The following is a 16,319-nucleotide window of genomic DNA, read 5'->3' as shown; positions in this document are numbered from 1 at the left end:
TACTTTTCATTATATAATAGGTACCACATATAAAAAATATGGGTCAAAATATTAATTTATTCTTATGCTTACTAAGCACTTCGAACATTTCTTTACTTATAATAATGTTTGGCAGAGGCGAGTCGGTTATTGCTTAACATTTTTGATATAATACAAAGATACACAACTGAACTGATGTCGTTATTTTTATAATATTTTTTTATTAACAATTAAAATGGAAGTAAGATGTAATAAGTAAATATATGGTTATTACCATACATATAAAATAGATATCTAACTCAATGAGCTATTTATTCAAGGTATCTTGATAAAGGAGAGAAAGGATGTAGAGAAATCGGAAAGTGATTGCTGTAGCAATATTATCGTATTGACTCTGTGTCAATACCGACTCTGTGTCAACTTGCCAGTGTCACTTTCTTATGTCAACTTGAAATGCACAGCTGTCTTTGCCATACTGTCAGTTGGTCTTGAGTAATGAGTAAAAATGATGTAAAATAAATTCTTTTCCAATACTTGATCCTTTGACCCTGTTACTTAATGTAAAACTGAAATTCTATTATGTTGATAAATAACCAAAACCACCTCAATATATATTAATTAAGTTTAAAATTAAGGATTACACAATGCCCACGATCGAAGTGTAATATAAACTTAAGAGAAGCTTATAAACTAAGTTTCCAAAAGATATATCAGTTTTATAATCATGTGCAGCTTAACAAGGTGAGTTGAAATGTATTGTTTAATAATTTTCACGTTTGTTTATCGTGCCCGATGATAAGTTTCGCCATTGCACAATTTATTTCAAAAGTCATGAGCTATCGTATTTCTGCACACCAAGCAGAATATGACTTTAGCTTTTCTTATAACTTACAGATGCTAAAGTAGCTCTAGTCTATGTCGACACTAAAACTCATCACAGCACTGCACTGCGGGTAGATATATGTTTTTATTTTTAATTTATGCTAACAAACTTTGTAGTTGCATGACTTGCTTTTGTAATGTGAAGGATACTTTATTTTGCCTTTACTAACACTGTTTCTCACTAAACAAATATATCACAAATGGGTTTCTTTTCTGGCATCAATGCAGATACAAACTTCGTAAACATTCTTATCATTCTTTGACTTTAATGATACCATTTGTAATTAGTATTCTACAATATCACTATTTAAAGTGTTGTTTTAATTATTAATTGATTATAAGAATATATTGGAAGCATACATGAAATGCTATTATTTTAATGGTTATCTCAAAATGAATATTTTTTAAAATTGTTGTTATAATGTATAATGTATAATATGTAATAAAAAAAAAAAAACAATAACACATCAATTACATCTGCTGTTATATACAAATTCTAATCAACAATATAAGATAGTAAAAATATGTCCCTATTTAATGTTTTATTTATTTAATATTTTGAGTGAGGCTTTACCTAGTTCAATTAACAAACTGCTCTATTTAAATTGTTGATTGAGCTTTAAAACAAAGTTATCTAGAGCTACTAAGAAAAATTAGTTCAAATATTGACTATGAACAAATAATGATAAGGGCTTGTTATCAATTCTTCTTTTTCTACATTTTAGATGGACTCTGATTGCATAGTAGTGTTAGCGCAGATGTGGCAATTTGTTAGTATCATTTTCTTCATTACTTCCTTAATAGTGTGATGTGCACTCGCTCACAGATATTATAACATCAATTTTAATTTTAATAAAAAGTCTTTTGTAATAATTTGTATATCTTGTATATTATTGACTGTACATTGTTACAGATCAAGGCTATCTGTGATTAGATTTAAATCATATCAGATATAAATTTTCTATAGTAAATTTTGTTCAGTTTAAGCTTTCCTGCCTTGTCAATGGCTTATGTTGTTTAACATATACATCTTGTATATCGAATCATATTCAAAATATTTGCTATTGCTTTGCTATGTATATAATGTGAGCGAGTTTCGTGTGTTTGTGTGTGGTAGTGTAGCTAGTACTTGTAGCAATGTCGGCGGAGAAGCGAGGCGGAGTCGGCGGCGACAGCGGCGCCGGCGTGCTCATCGCGTTGCAACGCACCATGTCGCTCGTGGTCGACAGGTATGCATCCCAGCACTATCGCTTGCCATCCTGACTGCTAGCTCAGCCATTTTCACTGCAACCAGCAGTCAGCACGCACGTGTCCGCTCTCATTGTTGTGATATTCTCGTGCACTCAAAAATGTAAAGTATTTTCCGTCCAATTAGATATCATTTAACTTTTCAAAACTTTTCGTTTTTAGTGTACTATTAATTAAACTAACTATAATACGATTAATCTAGTCTTCGTTTAAATCAATTCATCTCCGTGACCTTGAAATCTCTTGTGGCAATTGTAATATATTGTATGGTATATTTCTATACTAATACTAAGTGCTGTGTGAGTTAATTCCTTTTTCTTTTCAAATTCCCATATTTTAAGTGTGGAAAAATCGTATATAACATTAATTCTATTAAGGATAAAGGAACGCAATATGTGGAACTAACATGTCATTTTCTTGTTCTAAAGGTATGAGGTTTGCATATTTTCTTTTATTTTGTTTGCTTTAACTAACATTATATTCTCGTTTTTTTTTTTTTTTATTAAGAATTATTTAAATACAAACGTGTTAAAGTTCGCTAACTTAAAATAATCCTATTTTTTTAAATATTTTCGAATAGATTTATAATTAAACATGATAAATATTTTTAACTGCCATCAAAATGAAGTTTCTTTCTTCGCATGTATATTGAATGTATCCAATATTTGTACACAGTGCGCGTTTTACAATCGATCGCAACCGACTTTTATGATTCTTTCACTGATTGATTGATTACTGTATCAATATATCATGGAAAGGTATTTGCTACATAAAATATGAATATATATTTCGTATGCTTAGACACACATTTAAGTATCCTACTTATATAATATTGTTAATGTGAACGTTTGTATGTTCGAATGTTTGATATTCAATTATGCAAAAACGTTTAAACGGATTTGGGGGAAATTTGGAATAGAAATGGCTCTTACCCTGATACAACAGACACGTAACACATATATCAAACGTGGGCGAAGACACGGGTCGAACTTAGTTATTAATATTTAGTTCATTGATAAAAGTGATATTTTATTATCGTACATTTATACTATTTTATACAAAAACCTGTATTTTAAATATATAAGAACATTAACTGTAATATTTAAAATTAGGTTACGATTAAAAAAACCGCTATTCGCAGTACGGTACGCTTATATTATTATGAGGTTTAAAGGTATAACTTTATCGTTTGTGAATTACTTTAATTAAAATTCTATCCATATTAAGGTTTTTTTATTTAATTATATTCTAATTAATTTAGGTCATGTTTGTTTCGCATTAAATGACGATATCGAAGATGAACATTATTATAACGAAACTTCTTTAATTTTTTTTTTGTCAACATGTCGGTAATCATTGTTATACGCTTACTCATTTTATAAAATAAATTACAATCCGTGCTGAAATTTCGCATTAAAGCTTTTTTATAAGTGCATTGTGTATTACGTTCAGAGAGTTATAAGTTTAAACTTTAAACCACCTGTTAGTACTAAAAGTATTTATTCACTTTTTGACACATGTAACAATTGATTGCGGCAATGATTCGATTATTAGCACTAATTGATATTTTGTATCGATTAACGATTTTTGCCGTTGAATAAAAAAAATGGTTTCGGTGCAATATCGTAATAATAATTATCCACTTCTTTTCGTATCAATTATCTAGTATACATATAAATATGTATGCTGAATATTAAAACTCGAAACAAGTTTAAAGTGCATAAGATTTTATGAAAGTCTTAAAATATTAATATCTTGGTTATGGTGTCGATTCTCTGTCTTGTACTTTTTAATAAATTTAGGTAAATACTCTTCATCAGACGAAAGTCCCATGTCGGCAAACTAAAAGCAATATATTAAGCTTATTTTATTTAAAAACATTATCGGTAGCAAAACTGTAAATATTTATTTGGTTATTTATTTTTCGACGTATAAAACCCACAATTAAAACATTCTCTTTTCAAATGATATAGGTATTTTTTATTGTTTATTTCATATATTTAATGAATATTTGAGCAGATATAATAGATTTTTCTATAATGATTAATTTATCTATAAAACAATTATTTAAGATTTATTCATTTGCAGCAAATAATAATAACATTGGATCACGTCACTAGGTGCCATAGAATGTACCATTATATGACGCATGACAATTATCGTCTTTAAAAAAAAATGGATACATCATTACAGTAATAAAACGTATGTAAGAATTTATGAATAAGATTAATCGACTTATACGATTTTAGAGTTAACTTATACGCCCCGGCTTCACGCGGGTCTCTATATAACTAATGATAATATAAAAAGAAGAATTTTTGTTTTTTTGCCGACCAGGAAAGTTAAAATTGTGGACTTTTCTCTACTATGCATGACCTTCTCCTTGAATTACTCCTTTTATTTATGAAAATAGCATTAAAATCCGTTGCGTTGTTTAAGAGATCTAAGCGTCCAGACTAATCCGCAAGCAGTTACGTTTTAAGGCAACGTCAAAAAGTGGATAAATGGTAGGACGGCGTATAGTAAGAGATAACTGTAATATTCTAATCAAAGAATTAGTAGAAATAAACCATATGATTTGCTCTATAATGCACCACTAACAGTTCATCATTAATATATTTATTCATTCATTCATTACAATATGCTACAAAACTATTTCACTAACCTACTTTTATTTTACTACAAAATTGAGATTATATTATAACTTTTAAAACGTCAATTTTCTCGAATTAATAATTAATACCATTTATTATTTTGATTATCAACCAATCAAGATATCGTATCGACCAATGATATCACGTAAACTTAATGTTAAAATGTTAAAAAATGTTATTTGTCTATACTCCTTGCTCGAAATAGGCTATATATATGTCAGTCGAAGAATAAATTCTATGTTGCCTTTGGTTACTTGAAGAAAAAATGTGTCGTGTCGTTTGCAACTTTGCATTATATTAAGAAACTAAAATTCTAGAAAACGAATTTCTCCAGCGCCACACTTCAGTATTTGAGTTTTTGATGAAACGCAGATTATATAAATGATTGATTATAAGGATGCTTATGTAAATGTAAGATCGCGCGAGTTTCGAAAACGTGCGATTATCGCCGTGTCTGTATGTGGTAATAGGCTTGTTTCCACTAATAATAAATCGGATGGCTTTGAGTTTCTAATGATTAACCATGATAATTAGTAAATAAAAAAACAACTTTTCTACAAAAATAATAAAAGATTAATAATATTTTTGGAAAATAAAATCGACAAAATGAGGCATTTAATCACGTGACATTAAACACCAATCAGAGTCGCGTGACGTCACACCTCGCGAAACAAGCGCGAAACGCTACGTTGTTTCTAAAGTTTCTATCATTATGGCAGATAAACTGGGGGTACTACTTGGTTCTGGATCTTTCAAACACTCTGCGATTATTGACAAACTTTGTTTTTTCAACATATATCTTCTTGGCATTCGAACTTCGTTGGTATACAACCTGGTTTCATGCGCACTTGTGTCTTTACCCATAATATGATACTCTGTATAATTAGTCATATCATTTGGCAACTAAAAAAATAAGAAGAGTTTGAATTATTTCATTTTATAAAACGAAAATATTATTTTAACTCAAACAAATCATGAAATCCTATTCTAGTCCTAACATTTTATAGGTTATGTTTGATATATTATATTTGCTAAATTCATTTCTTTTACTATACATTTATAAATAGATATATCAAGTTGTATTTAATACTTACATCGAAATGGTCTTCACAGAAATAAATTGTGGAATTAGTTGACAAAGTAAGAGCATCTTACCTCCATGCCATTTAACCACTTTATTCGTATTTATTTATTGTTTAGTACGTATATGAATAATTTGTCTGACGTTTTTATCGTTCTACTTTCACATTGGGGCACCATACAGTATTTATAACACGAGGAATTCATTATTTATTAAAAAACACAATTGACTGTCATACACAAACACGGCTGTTTCGCGAGGTGTGACGTCATTCAAGACGCCATGACAATCTTGGCCTTTTTCGCGGTAATTTCAAGTTCATTTCTAAAAACTCAAAATACTAACATAAAAAACCTATTTTTCTTAAAATATAATATTTTTGGGGTGAAATAGATGCTAAGCTATAGTTTTAAACTAATTTCCAAATTTTGTCAACTAGCCTATTGTGGTCATTGAAGCGCAGAACTAGAAGCTCAAACTACATACAATGTGTGCGATAAAAGTAATACTTCTTGAAAACAATGACAGAGTAGCTTTGTACCCAACTACAATACTATAAACAACTTTAAAAAAGCGTCATCATAAGCGAGATAGTACGATTTAGTAGATGAGGATGGGATAGGAAATATTTTTTAGTATATTTCGGGTGTCATCTAAAGAACATAATTTAAATAATTTTAAATGAAAATAAAATAGAAATAAAAAATTCGTGTCAACTATAAAAAAATAACAATTAAACAATCTTTACCAATATAAAACAAACGATTTAGGTTGACGTCTTCTGAAAAACAGAACACTGACCTTGATGATTTTATTTATTGGCTTACAATGTGAAGTTTGTTCTTACTTTTCTAATTAAAAATGATAAGTCGAATAAATTCACAAATAACTCGATTTAAGTAGTATATTAATTGAAACATTGAGGAGCAGTCTTAAATTTTTATCGATGCATAAATATAATTATAATGTTATCGTAGTCTTTTAATTATGCACGTCTATACTAATGCAGAGTACATTTAAACTTCTTTACTGATATTATAGATGGGAAACTGTCTGCCTTTCTGTCTGTTGTCATGCCCACTGAGCCGAATTTGATGAAATTTACCTTTATTAACCTACCTCCTATACCTACGTTATTCTGCCAATCCCTAAATCTTTTAAAATGTCGTTTCAAAGGCTTGTAAATGAAAAAGAACCTACCTACAGCCTTCTTGAATAAAGTATAGTACGTGAGCGACAGAGCTTCGATCGGCTCTAATAACTTTTATACATATATATCCAATATCCAATGCCCAATATCAAATATTTGGTTACATATGCCGATGCTATGCTTTGCTTTAATAATTTTCTCTAGGGATAATATTACGGTAAGATTAAAAAAAGTTAACATTTAAGATTCGAGTCTGGAACCCTTAAGTGGGGGTCTGTCAATCATATAAGATCTTTAAATGAACATAAAAAAAAGATATTGCAACATTTTATACGTGAATGAGTTTAGACAGTCTTAATATTTACGAAATACATAAGTCTTTAGGTTCCATTGAAACGAAGCGCGATAATGATTTGAGTACGAGATAAAGAGTTTTGTGTTCCAATCAGGTGAAGACGTGAACTAAACCTAACGGTACCTTTTGACACTATTTTTTGTCATCGTTATACCCATATACGAGGAAACTAATTGTTACCCACGGCTTCGCTCGCGATTGATTGATTGATTTTTTTTCACACAATTTCTTTATAAATTATAGCCTATGTTCTATTCTGATGTAAAAGCAATATTATTGTACAGTTTCATTAAAATCCATTCGGTAGTTTTTGCGTGAAAGAGTAACAAACGTCCATCCATACAAATTTTCGCCTTTATAATATTAGTAAGAATATATTACAAAAAATCTTTAAAGAATAATCGTCATTTTATTATTATTTTATATCAAATTTAAGTAAAACAGAACTTTTCGCAGAGCAAATAAAATGCAAAATAAAAAGCGAATTAAAAACAAATTGTTAAATACCGCACGCACACAATACCCGGAATTTACATTCGCTTTTTGATTTTGTAATTCGCTTTTGTTGTTTCGCTATAATGTTCCGAGCGCTACATCTGCCGTTTGATTTTTTAATCTGTTGTTAACATGGAAGTATTATATACTACGTATAACTGGAAGGTTCACTGCAGGTTTAATGAAGAAATAAACTAAACCTTATTCCACGTGATTAAGGTCTACTTTCTTTTAAACTTTAAGAACGGTCTAGAGAAAGACCTACTTTTAAGGCGTGGTGTCTCTGTCGCACAGTTGCCAGTGTATAATTTTAATAGAGATAATAATTATTTAGCGGCAATTTTCTGGTAACACTTCCAGTTTACGATATAAACAAACATGGCGGATCTTTTGTGATTCCGGAAAGTGCTGAGTATTTTATTTGTTTATTCATTTGTAATCTAAATCTCTTGTAAGTCCAATAATCTAATATAAAATGGTTCAAACTTGCATTGTGATCGGATGTAAAAAAGAGGCATATCCCGTTTGTGGGCTGTCCTTTCACAGGTAACGACATTTTGTTTTAAAATACTAGATAGGGTATCCATTAGATTTTAGGACATTATTCATATCTGTCTTATTCTGTGGATTTCAGATTTCCTAGTAATCAAGTTTTAAAAAAAAGGTGTACTGAGGTACTGAATATATCTGGAAAATTATCCAAATATGCAGTAGTATGCAGCTCACATTTTAAGGCTGAAGATTATATAACGGAAGCTAGAAAACAACTAAAACCTGAAGCAGTTCCTTCACTTTTGCCGAAAATTATCCCTAAGGAGTAAAAATTACATGTAAACACTGTGAAACCGCTTTATTGAGTGACAGGCCAAAAAATACAGAACACGACTATGTTCTTGATATAGATTCAAACTCCTCATTTACTTCATTTGTTAACAGAAGAGGCCTAAAATTTGTATCAAAATTTGCGTTTGAAGTAATATGTTACACTGAAAAAATTTTTACAATAATGGTGTCGGATTCCTTGTTAAAAACAACTAAAAGTAAAATTACTGTACTGGTCGTGCAAAATTTTTATAATAAATTAGAATCTTTATTCGATCCTCCACATCCAACTATTTCAATTGCTTGTGAAGATAGGCACGATATTGCACTTGTAAAATGTTTATTAAATAAATATTTAACTGTTAGAATGACGACTTATGGCAAAAATAAGACCGTGAACTTATTGGGGAATCGCGCAACATTACGGCAGAAATTACATAAAACAATATTGTTTAGTAATATTTAAGTTTTCAGTGTAGTAAATAAATTGTTACGTATTTAACATGTTTTTATTTGCTTTATTTTGTCTACACAATACACATCAACTTGTAGCCCACTTCTGCTTGTTGGATATCACAAGTCCTCAAACTTGATGGTTTCTTGGATTTGCTGGTTTCCTCACGATGCTTTTCATTTTCTTCGTCATAAAGCTAGTGGCAATTTTTACTATGAAATTAATGATAGGTAATTTACTTATAGGGTCTTTCGAACCCAGAACCTCTCACATGAGATGTGAATATTCTCAAAAAGTATCAGGAACTCTGAAATCATGGGTACAGTTTTAGAGAGAGACAGAACGCCTTAATAGTCATTCTCTCTCGGCTCGCGTTTGGTTGACAGTGAACCTTCCAGTTATACGTAGTATATATTACTTCCATGGTTGTTAAACCCACATTTTTATCACTAAGTAATTGACATGATATATGTATTATTGATAATCATAGATAATACCTAATACTTGAATTTTCGCATGCATCTCTTATAAAGAATTGTTCTACTCGTAATGAATAATGTAAAAAAAATGGGAATAAATAAAATTTAATTGTAGAATGGAACGTATCTTTATATATAAGTCAGTTATAATGCTTACCGAAATAGATATTGTCACTTACATTATAAACATTAGCATATAAAATCCAACAATATTCTTATACTGAACTTCAAACGGCTTCGCCCGCACTCGATCTGATAGCAATCTATCATTTAATGAAATATTAATCTTTACATTAGTTTTGTGTTACAAGTGAATTAGCCGCGGTGGCGCATTTGGAACAATACGTCCACTGCCCAGCAATTTAAACGCTATCAGTATTGATGGATTACGAAAAGATAACGTGCCTTGTGACATACAAAAGCGACATTTGAAATACGGCGCGAGCGCATTTGCCACTGCACTGCACTAGATGTGTCTTTGTAATTAAATACTATTGTATAATATAATTATTTAAATTTTATACACAAAAGTTATTGAATGTGGAGTGCCGTCTAAAAATATTTTTACATTTATAGGTTAAACGAGGAGAAAGAGAGGTCCCCCTGTCTTGGAGATAGAGCCAACGGCAACATAACGATGTGGGGAGCACAACGACGTATCCTCCTCGATGTGTTGATGGCCTGCTGGGGCCTAGGCACCTGGCTCGGCGTCAATGGTCTTTACGTGCAACTGCCTCTGCTCGTCGAGCGACTGCCCGAAGGATGGGCTCTTCCGTCGTCGATGACGGTCGCCATCCAACTTGCAAACGTTGGCCTGATCGCTTACGCTATCTTAAGAAGACTTTTCCCGCGAGCACCCGATGCTCCTTACATTTATATATTGCTCGTGATCGGTACAGTGGCTCTCTACCTGAACTCTTTCTTATACACAGAGACTGCGATGATTGGTGGAACCGAACGTTCGTTTTCGTTTTTAGCGCTAACGTTCTTTGCAGCATTAGTGGGCTGCACAAGTTCAGTGTTGTTCTACCCGTACTTAAGACATTTCCGTGACGTCTACCTCGCTACGTACTTAGTGGGTGAAGGATTAAGTGGTTTTATACCGAGTATACTCGCGTTGATTCAAGGTATCGGTGGTGAACCGGAATGCGTTTACTCGCCGGATAACTCGACGGTCACGGCCATATACCCACCGGCGCGGTTCAACTCGACAGTGTTCTTGATATTGCTCGGCTGCTTGTCAGCTCTGAGCTTAGTTAGCTTCGCCTTTGTCGACAACTGCTCCGCGTTCCTGTCAGAGCGAGTGAAGGAATCAGAAGCGGCGAAAGAAGAGGAAGCGACGACTGAGCTCGAATCGATCTTTCAGCTGAAGTGGGTTTCCGTGTTAGTGCTGATGGCTTTCTTGAATGCGCTTATGAACGGCGCGCTCCCGTCAGTGCAGACGTACTCGTGCATGCCGTACGGGACGAACATTTACCACTTGGCGGTGACACTGGGCGCCATGGCCAACCCGGCGGCGTGCCTGGCGGGAGTGTGGCTCCAGCCGGTACCGTCGCGTGTCTTGGCCGCTATGCTGACCTTTGTGTTACTGCCGCTCGGGTACATATTTACCACGGCAGCTCTCAGTCCGACGCCGCCTTTGTATTCAGATACTATTGGTCGTGTCTTAGTGGTAAGATTTATTATATTTTTTATTAAACTTTTCTTGGGGGCAGGGCATTTGCAAGCTTGTAAAGGTACTACCCATTACCAAACATCGATACTTAGGTACTGTAGTGTTCAGGTTTGAAAGGTGAGTGAGTCAGTATAACTACAGGTACTTGAGATATAACATCTTTATTGCGACGCTTCTCGGCGATTAGCGATATACGGAATAGTTAATATTTTCTACAATGCCAATGTTTGTAGAGAGTGGTTACCACTAACCATTGACCTTGATATTTGACGGTCTGCCTCAATTAATAAATTAAAAACGGATTTCTATCCTTAAATATTTTTTTACACTTTTTATTACTTTACACTGCGGAGCTGAGGCCTTCTTTGAGCTCAAGAAGAAAATTTGAATCTTTCCAATAAGGAATACATCGTCTGAAACACATATAATTGAATTTATCATCCGATACATGCGAGTCTCGTCATGATGTTTTCATTCACCGCTTAGTTCGACGTGAATTATGACAACAACTGATGCATCAATTGTGTACACAATTCAAATGAGTTAAATAGTGAACAATTTGAACTCATGGTGGCCTGCTTAGAAGAAAATAGTGTCCATGCTCAATTAACTGAGCCATTTCCTATTTCGTTTCGTTTCAAGTTACAAAATAAAAATAAAAAACATAGAGGAAATAGCTAAGCAGTTCCTATTAATTTTACTATAACTCATAATCGCAGGGCAGAGAAATATTTCTTTTTTCCATACCGAAGCTAAATACCCTAAACGATAGATTTTAAAAAAAATTGACACTCAACGTGTTCGCTTCTTCGACAGGTGTTGTCATGGGTGGCGGTGTCGGGGCTGGTGTCGTACGCGCGCATGTGGGTGTACGGGTGGGCGCGGCGCGGCGGCGCGGGCGGCATGCGCGCGTGCGGCGCCGCCACGCAGGTCGGCTCTGCGCTCGGCTCGCTCGCCTTCTTCTTCATCGTCAACTACGGCAACGTGTTCACTCAGCCGGACGCGTGCCCCGCGCCCTCCTCGTGAACACTTCGTGCTCAGTGCGAGTCGATAAAGACGCGGTTGATCTGCTAAGCTTTGGAGACTTGAAAAACTTAAGTTCGTTTTTGTATTACTTCGAAAGAACCCTGCTGACGTTTTTTGTTAATCGTCCTGTATAATATAATTTACTGCTCGATTAAAAAGGAATAATGTAGACTAGTTTAAGTAAGATTCTCACTGTATAGTCGACTTTTACATTAATTACTTATTTTAACATGGCAACATTGGCTATAAGTGAATTCGATACAAAGGTTTAGCAAATTTCACGCATTATAAATTTAGATTCAAAGAAGCAGATAATAATTACCTTTATAATAAGTAATTATTTTAATTTATTTGTTTTATTTCGTTAAAGTATAATGAGATGTTTTATGACGAAAATGTTAAATGTCGTAAAAAAAATTAGAAGGCATTCTGAAGAGTTACGAAATGTCTCGATTAGTTTCCAGATAAGAATATTGGAGTGAGATGAACTAGATTTACTATTTACATTGTTACCAAATGTACTTATTTTTACACCGTTTTTTCAGTAAACATTTAGTTGTTTTTATTTACACTTTACCATATATTTTTTTTCTCGACAAATATCTATAGTTCACTTGAATAGATGTGCTAAGTGTCAACAAATAAATATTAAAAAAATCTCAATTTTCAATTTTGTTAAATTAGTATATATTAAATGTGATACTCTGGTATGAAAATATAACAGCGAAGACTTTAGTTTTGCAGGTGGTCGCATGATGTTTCCAATTTCTGTTAAAATTAACGTAGAACGTTATTTAGGTTATAGAAGAATTTTATACAAGCCGTCAACGGCTTTACAGATGTGATATATTCCATTGTCGCTGTAAGAGTATATCGTTGTTGAATGTTTTACAGACAAAATAAAAATATGAATTACACGATTAAGTTTTATTAGCCCAAATACTTCCTAATTTTTTTCCCCGTGACAAGTTTGTCTCAAACTCAAACTCTTACTTATTGATAGGAAAATTAAACACTACCACTGGTTCGGAAAATCGGTGTCTTACGTAACAATCCGTAACAATTGAGAAAGTTAATTCAACACTACTTTTCTTTATTGAAATTTATAATCACACTTAAATACACTCTCGATACTATAGTTGCCAGAAAAATATAATCAGAACACCTCCGCTCCTCCAAATATTTCTAAAACAAAAACACATACCATTCCGACGAGAATGTAGTACACATATGTATGTCTGAGAAACACACAATTATCCTCCTTGACATCATCATAAGTGGTTACAGGTCATGTAGGCGTCATCGAGATGGAAACTGAGAAACAATGGTTAAGCTGTTTCGTACAATTTAATTAAATTACACAAAGGTTAATTGCTTAACAATTATTAATTCACAGTAACTAATATAAAACATCAATCAAACAGTTACAATTGAGTAGCAGGTTCGCGACACCGATGTATCCACACTCAACAAGATTATTATTTAATATTAACAATGATCCGCTTTCCGCCATATTGTTTCTTACGTATTCCCAAATTCTCGTCGCATTTATAGACACTACGTATTTCCCGCCAAAATCTTAAGATGGCGCCTCGACTCCGCTCAGGGATTACCCTCGAGTCTGATTGGTAACCCGACTGTAAAATATGTTCATTATTTTTAAATAATTACGAGGGATTATTTAATTCGGCTTTGTACATATTTGTCAGACTTCACTTGTCATCTCATTTATTGCGAAAAGTTTAGTACTTTCTGAAAAAAAAAATGTTATGTGTAAAACAATATTTTATAAACAAAAATCACTTCGTAATAAAAGTATTAATAGTTATTTACCGGGAAGGAAAATTCAAAGTAGTAACTTCAAACAAGAATATAATTATTCTATTATTTACCTAGAGAATAAAAACACAAGTGATTAGAATATTTATTATATTAGATCAGATATTCTACCGCCAAATAACAGTATACTGTATTGTTGTATTCCGGTTAGAAGGGTGAATGAGCCAGTGTAATCACAGGCACAAGGGACTTAACATCTTAGTTCCCAAGGTTGGTGGCGCATAGGTGATGTAAGGAATGGTTAATATTTCTTACAGTGCCTTTGTCTATGGGCGGTGGTGACTACTTACCATCAGGTGGCCCATATGCTCGTCCGCCAACCAATACCATAAAAAAAAAATATAAAAAAAATCGGCAGAAATATAATCCGATCTACAAAGAATTAAAAACATTTATATTTTGTTGTTTCGGTTCTTTGGGTTTTTATAATCAATTATTATTAATACTTGTTTATAAATATCATCATTAGTTTATTCATATACTATTTGGCAGAAATAAAAATATCCAAATAAAAATTAGAGCCACTTCATTTCCAGGAATCTATTTTCAAACCTATTTTGAAAATTGTTTTGCACTTCGTACTGACATTATATTGGCTCATTACAATATACTTCAAGTAAAAAAAAACACTGGGTTTACAAGCTAGAAAAGTGAAATAAACTTTAATAATATGTAGTAGAGAGCCGAGATGGCCCAGTGGCTAGAACGCGTGCATCTTAACCGATGATTTCGGGTTCAAACCCAGGCAGGCACCACTGAATTTTTATGTGCTTAATTTGTGTTTATAATTCATCTCGTGCTCGACGGTGAAGGAAAACATCGTGAGGAAACCTGCATGTGTCTAATTTCAACGAAATTCTGCTTCATGTGTATTCCGCCAACCCGCATTGGAGCAGCGTGGTGGAATATGCTCCAAACCTTCTCCTCAAAGGGAGAGGAGGCTTTAGCCCAGCAGTGGGAAAATTTACAGGCTGCTAATGCTAAAAAAAATATGTAGTACCATCTGTGTTATTGAAATGAGACTAATTAAGTCTTTGGTACAAACGGATGTTATCGATAAATAACCGGATTATGCTCATAAACACTACATCACGTTAAGGAACAGACTTCGTTTCTAGGTACATGCATGGTGTTCGAGTTAAAGCTGATGGTACGAACGCAGTATTGTAAAAGTACGAATACTAAATATAGTCTTATGTGTCGTATTGCATTCTCGTAAAATAGTCGAAACAATTGAGTGTACAATTCTAAATAAAGTATCTAGCTTTGAAAATGAAGAAAAAGCGAAATACCTCGGGAGAAAAACTTTATAAGTATTTCGGTACTAATTTGACATAAAAACTTTAAATTTACAAATCAAATTCACTTGTAAGCACTCAATTAATGACTTCAATATAACATATTTTAGATGATAAATTCCAACAAAGCAATATAAAGAAGTATATCTGGGTTTATGCTTGAACAATATGCTCATAGAATTACATACAGATATATTTCAATTCGTAGCCTCGTTTGAATCTAAATTATTAAAAGTCATATGAACCTCAAAGTCGTATGTAATTATTAGTACTTTAGACAATTTTCATAAGTAGAGTGGTAAATATGTTTGATTTGCAATCATCAGAACCGTATAATGCACTACGTAATAGCTGTACAAACATTTGGCTCTAATCACAACCGGTCGTAGTTAAGGCACATGAAACTATTTTATTTTAAAATTCAATATATTTGAGAACAATTTTTTAGAATTCATCAGAATAGTTGTATGCGCCAACCCGCATTGGAGCAGCGTGGTGGAATATACTCCAAACCTTCTCCTCAAAGGAGAGGAGGCCTTTATCCCAGCAGTGGGACATTACCGGGCTGCTAATGCTAATGCTAGTTGTATACTGATGGTAAGTGGTCACCATTGCCCATAGACAAATGCGCTGTAGGAAATATTAACCATTCCTTGGGAACTAAGATGTTATGTCCCTTGTGCCTGTAGTTACACTGGCTCACTCACCCTTCTAATCAGAACACAACAATACTGAGTATTGGTGGCGGTAGAATATCTAAATATTGGGCTAATCTATTCAATATGTGCCAAATGTTAGGAATATGCCAAATCATTTAAAAGTATTAAAATTGTCTAATATTATTGTATTTGATTAGTTATTAGAATCTATAATATCTGACAA

General features: G+C 33.0%; 1 protein-coding gene across 6 annotated transcripts; it reads left to right on the top strand.

Moving 5' to 3' along the window:
- The first annotated feature begins 429 nt into the window (after nt 1-429).
- LOC125066261 (solute carrier family 52, riboflavin transporter, member 3-B) lies at nt 430-13,217 on the top strand. 6 transcript variants are annotated; one of them, XM_047674265.1, is made up of 5 exons: nt 430-720; nt 874-932; nt 1,984-2,090; nt 10,176-11,271; nt 12,091-13,217. In XM_047674265.1, exons 3-5 carry the CDS (start codon nt 1,999-2,001, stop codon nt 12,298-12,300), a joined length of 1,398 nt encoding a protein of 465 aa, XP_047530221.1. In that variant the 5' UTR covers nt 430-720; nt 874-932; nt 1,984-1,998; the 3' UTR covers nt 12,301-13,217. The 6 variants fall into 6 exon arrangements, with proteins under 6 accessions (XP_047530221.1, XP_047530223.1, XP_047530224.1 ...); XM_047674267.1 differs by lacking the exon at nt 1,984-2,090 and having other exon boundaries at nt 431-720; XM_047674266.1 differs by lacking the exons at nt 430-720; nt 874-932 and adding an exon at nt 1,397-1,631 and having other exon boundaries at nt 1,997-2,090.
- Nucleotides 13,218-16,319: the final 3,102 nt, after the last annotated feature.

The sequence above is a fragment of the Vanessa atalanta genome, chromosome 9 (assembly GCF_905147765.1).
Source record: "Vanessa atalanta chromosome 9, ilVanAtal1.2, whole genome shotgun sequence".
Classification (NCBI taxonomy): domain Eukaryota; kingdom Metazoa; phylum Arthropoda; class Insecta; order Lepidoptera; family Nymphalidae; genus Vanessa; species Vanessa atalanta.
Note: the sequence above shows the minus strand (reverse complement) of the source record. Positions and strands in the feature narration are given on the sequence as shown.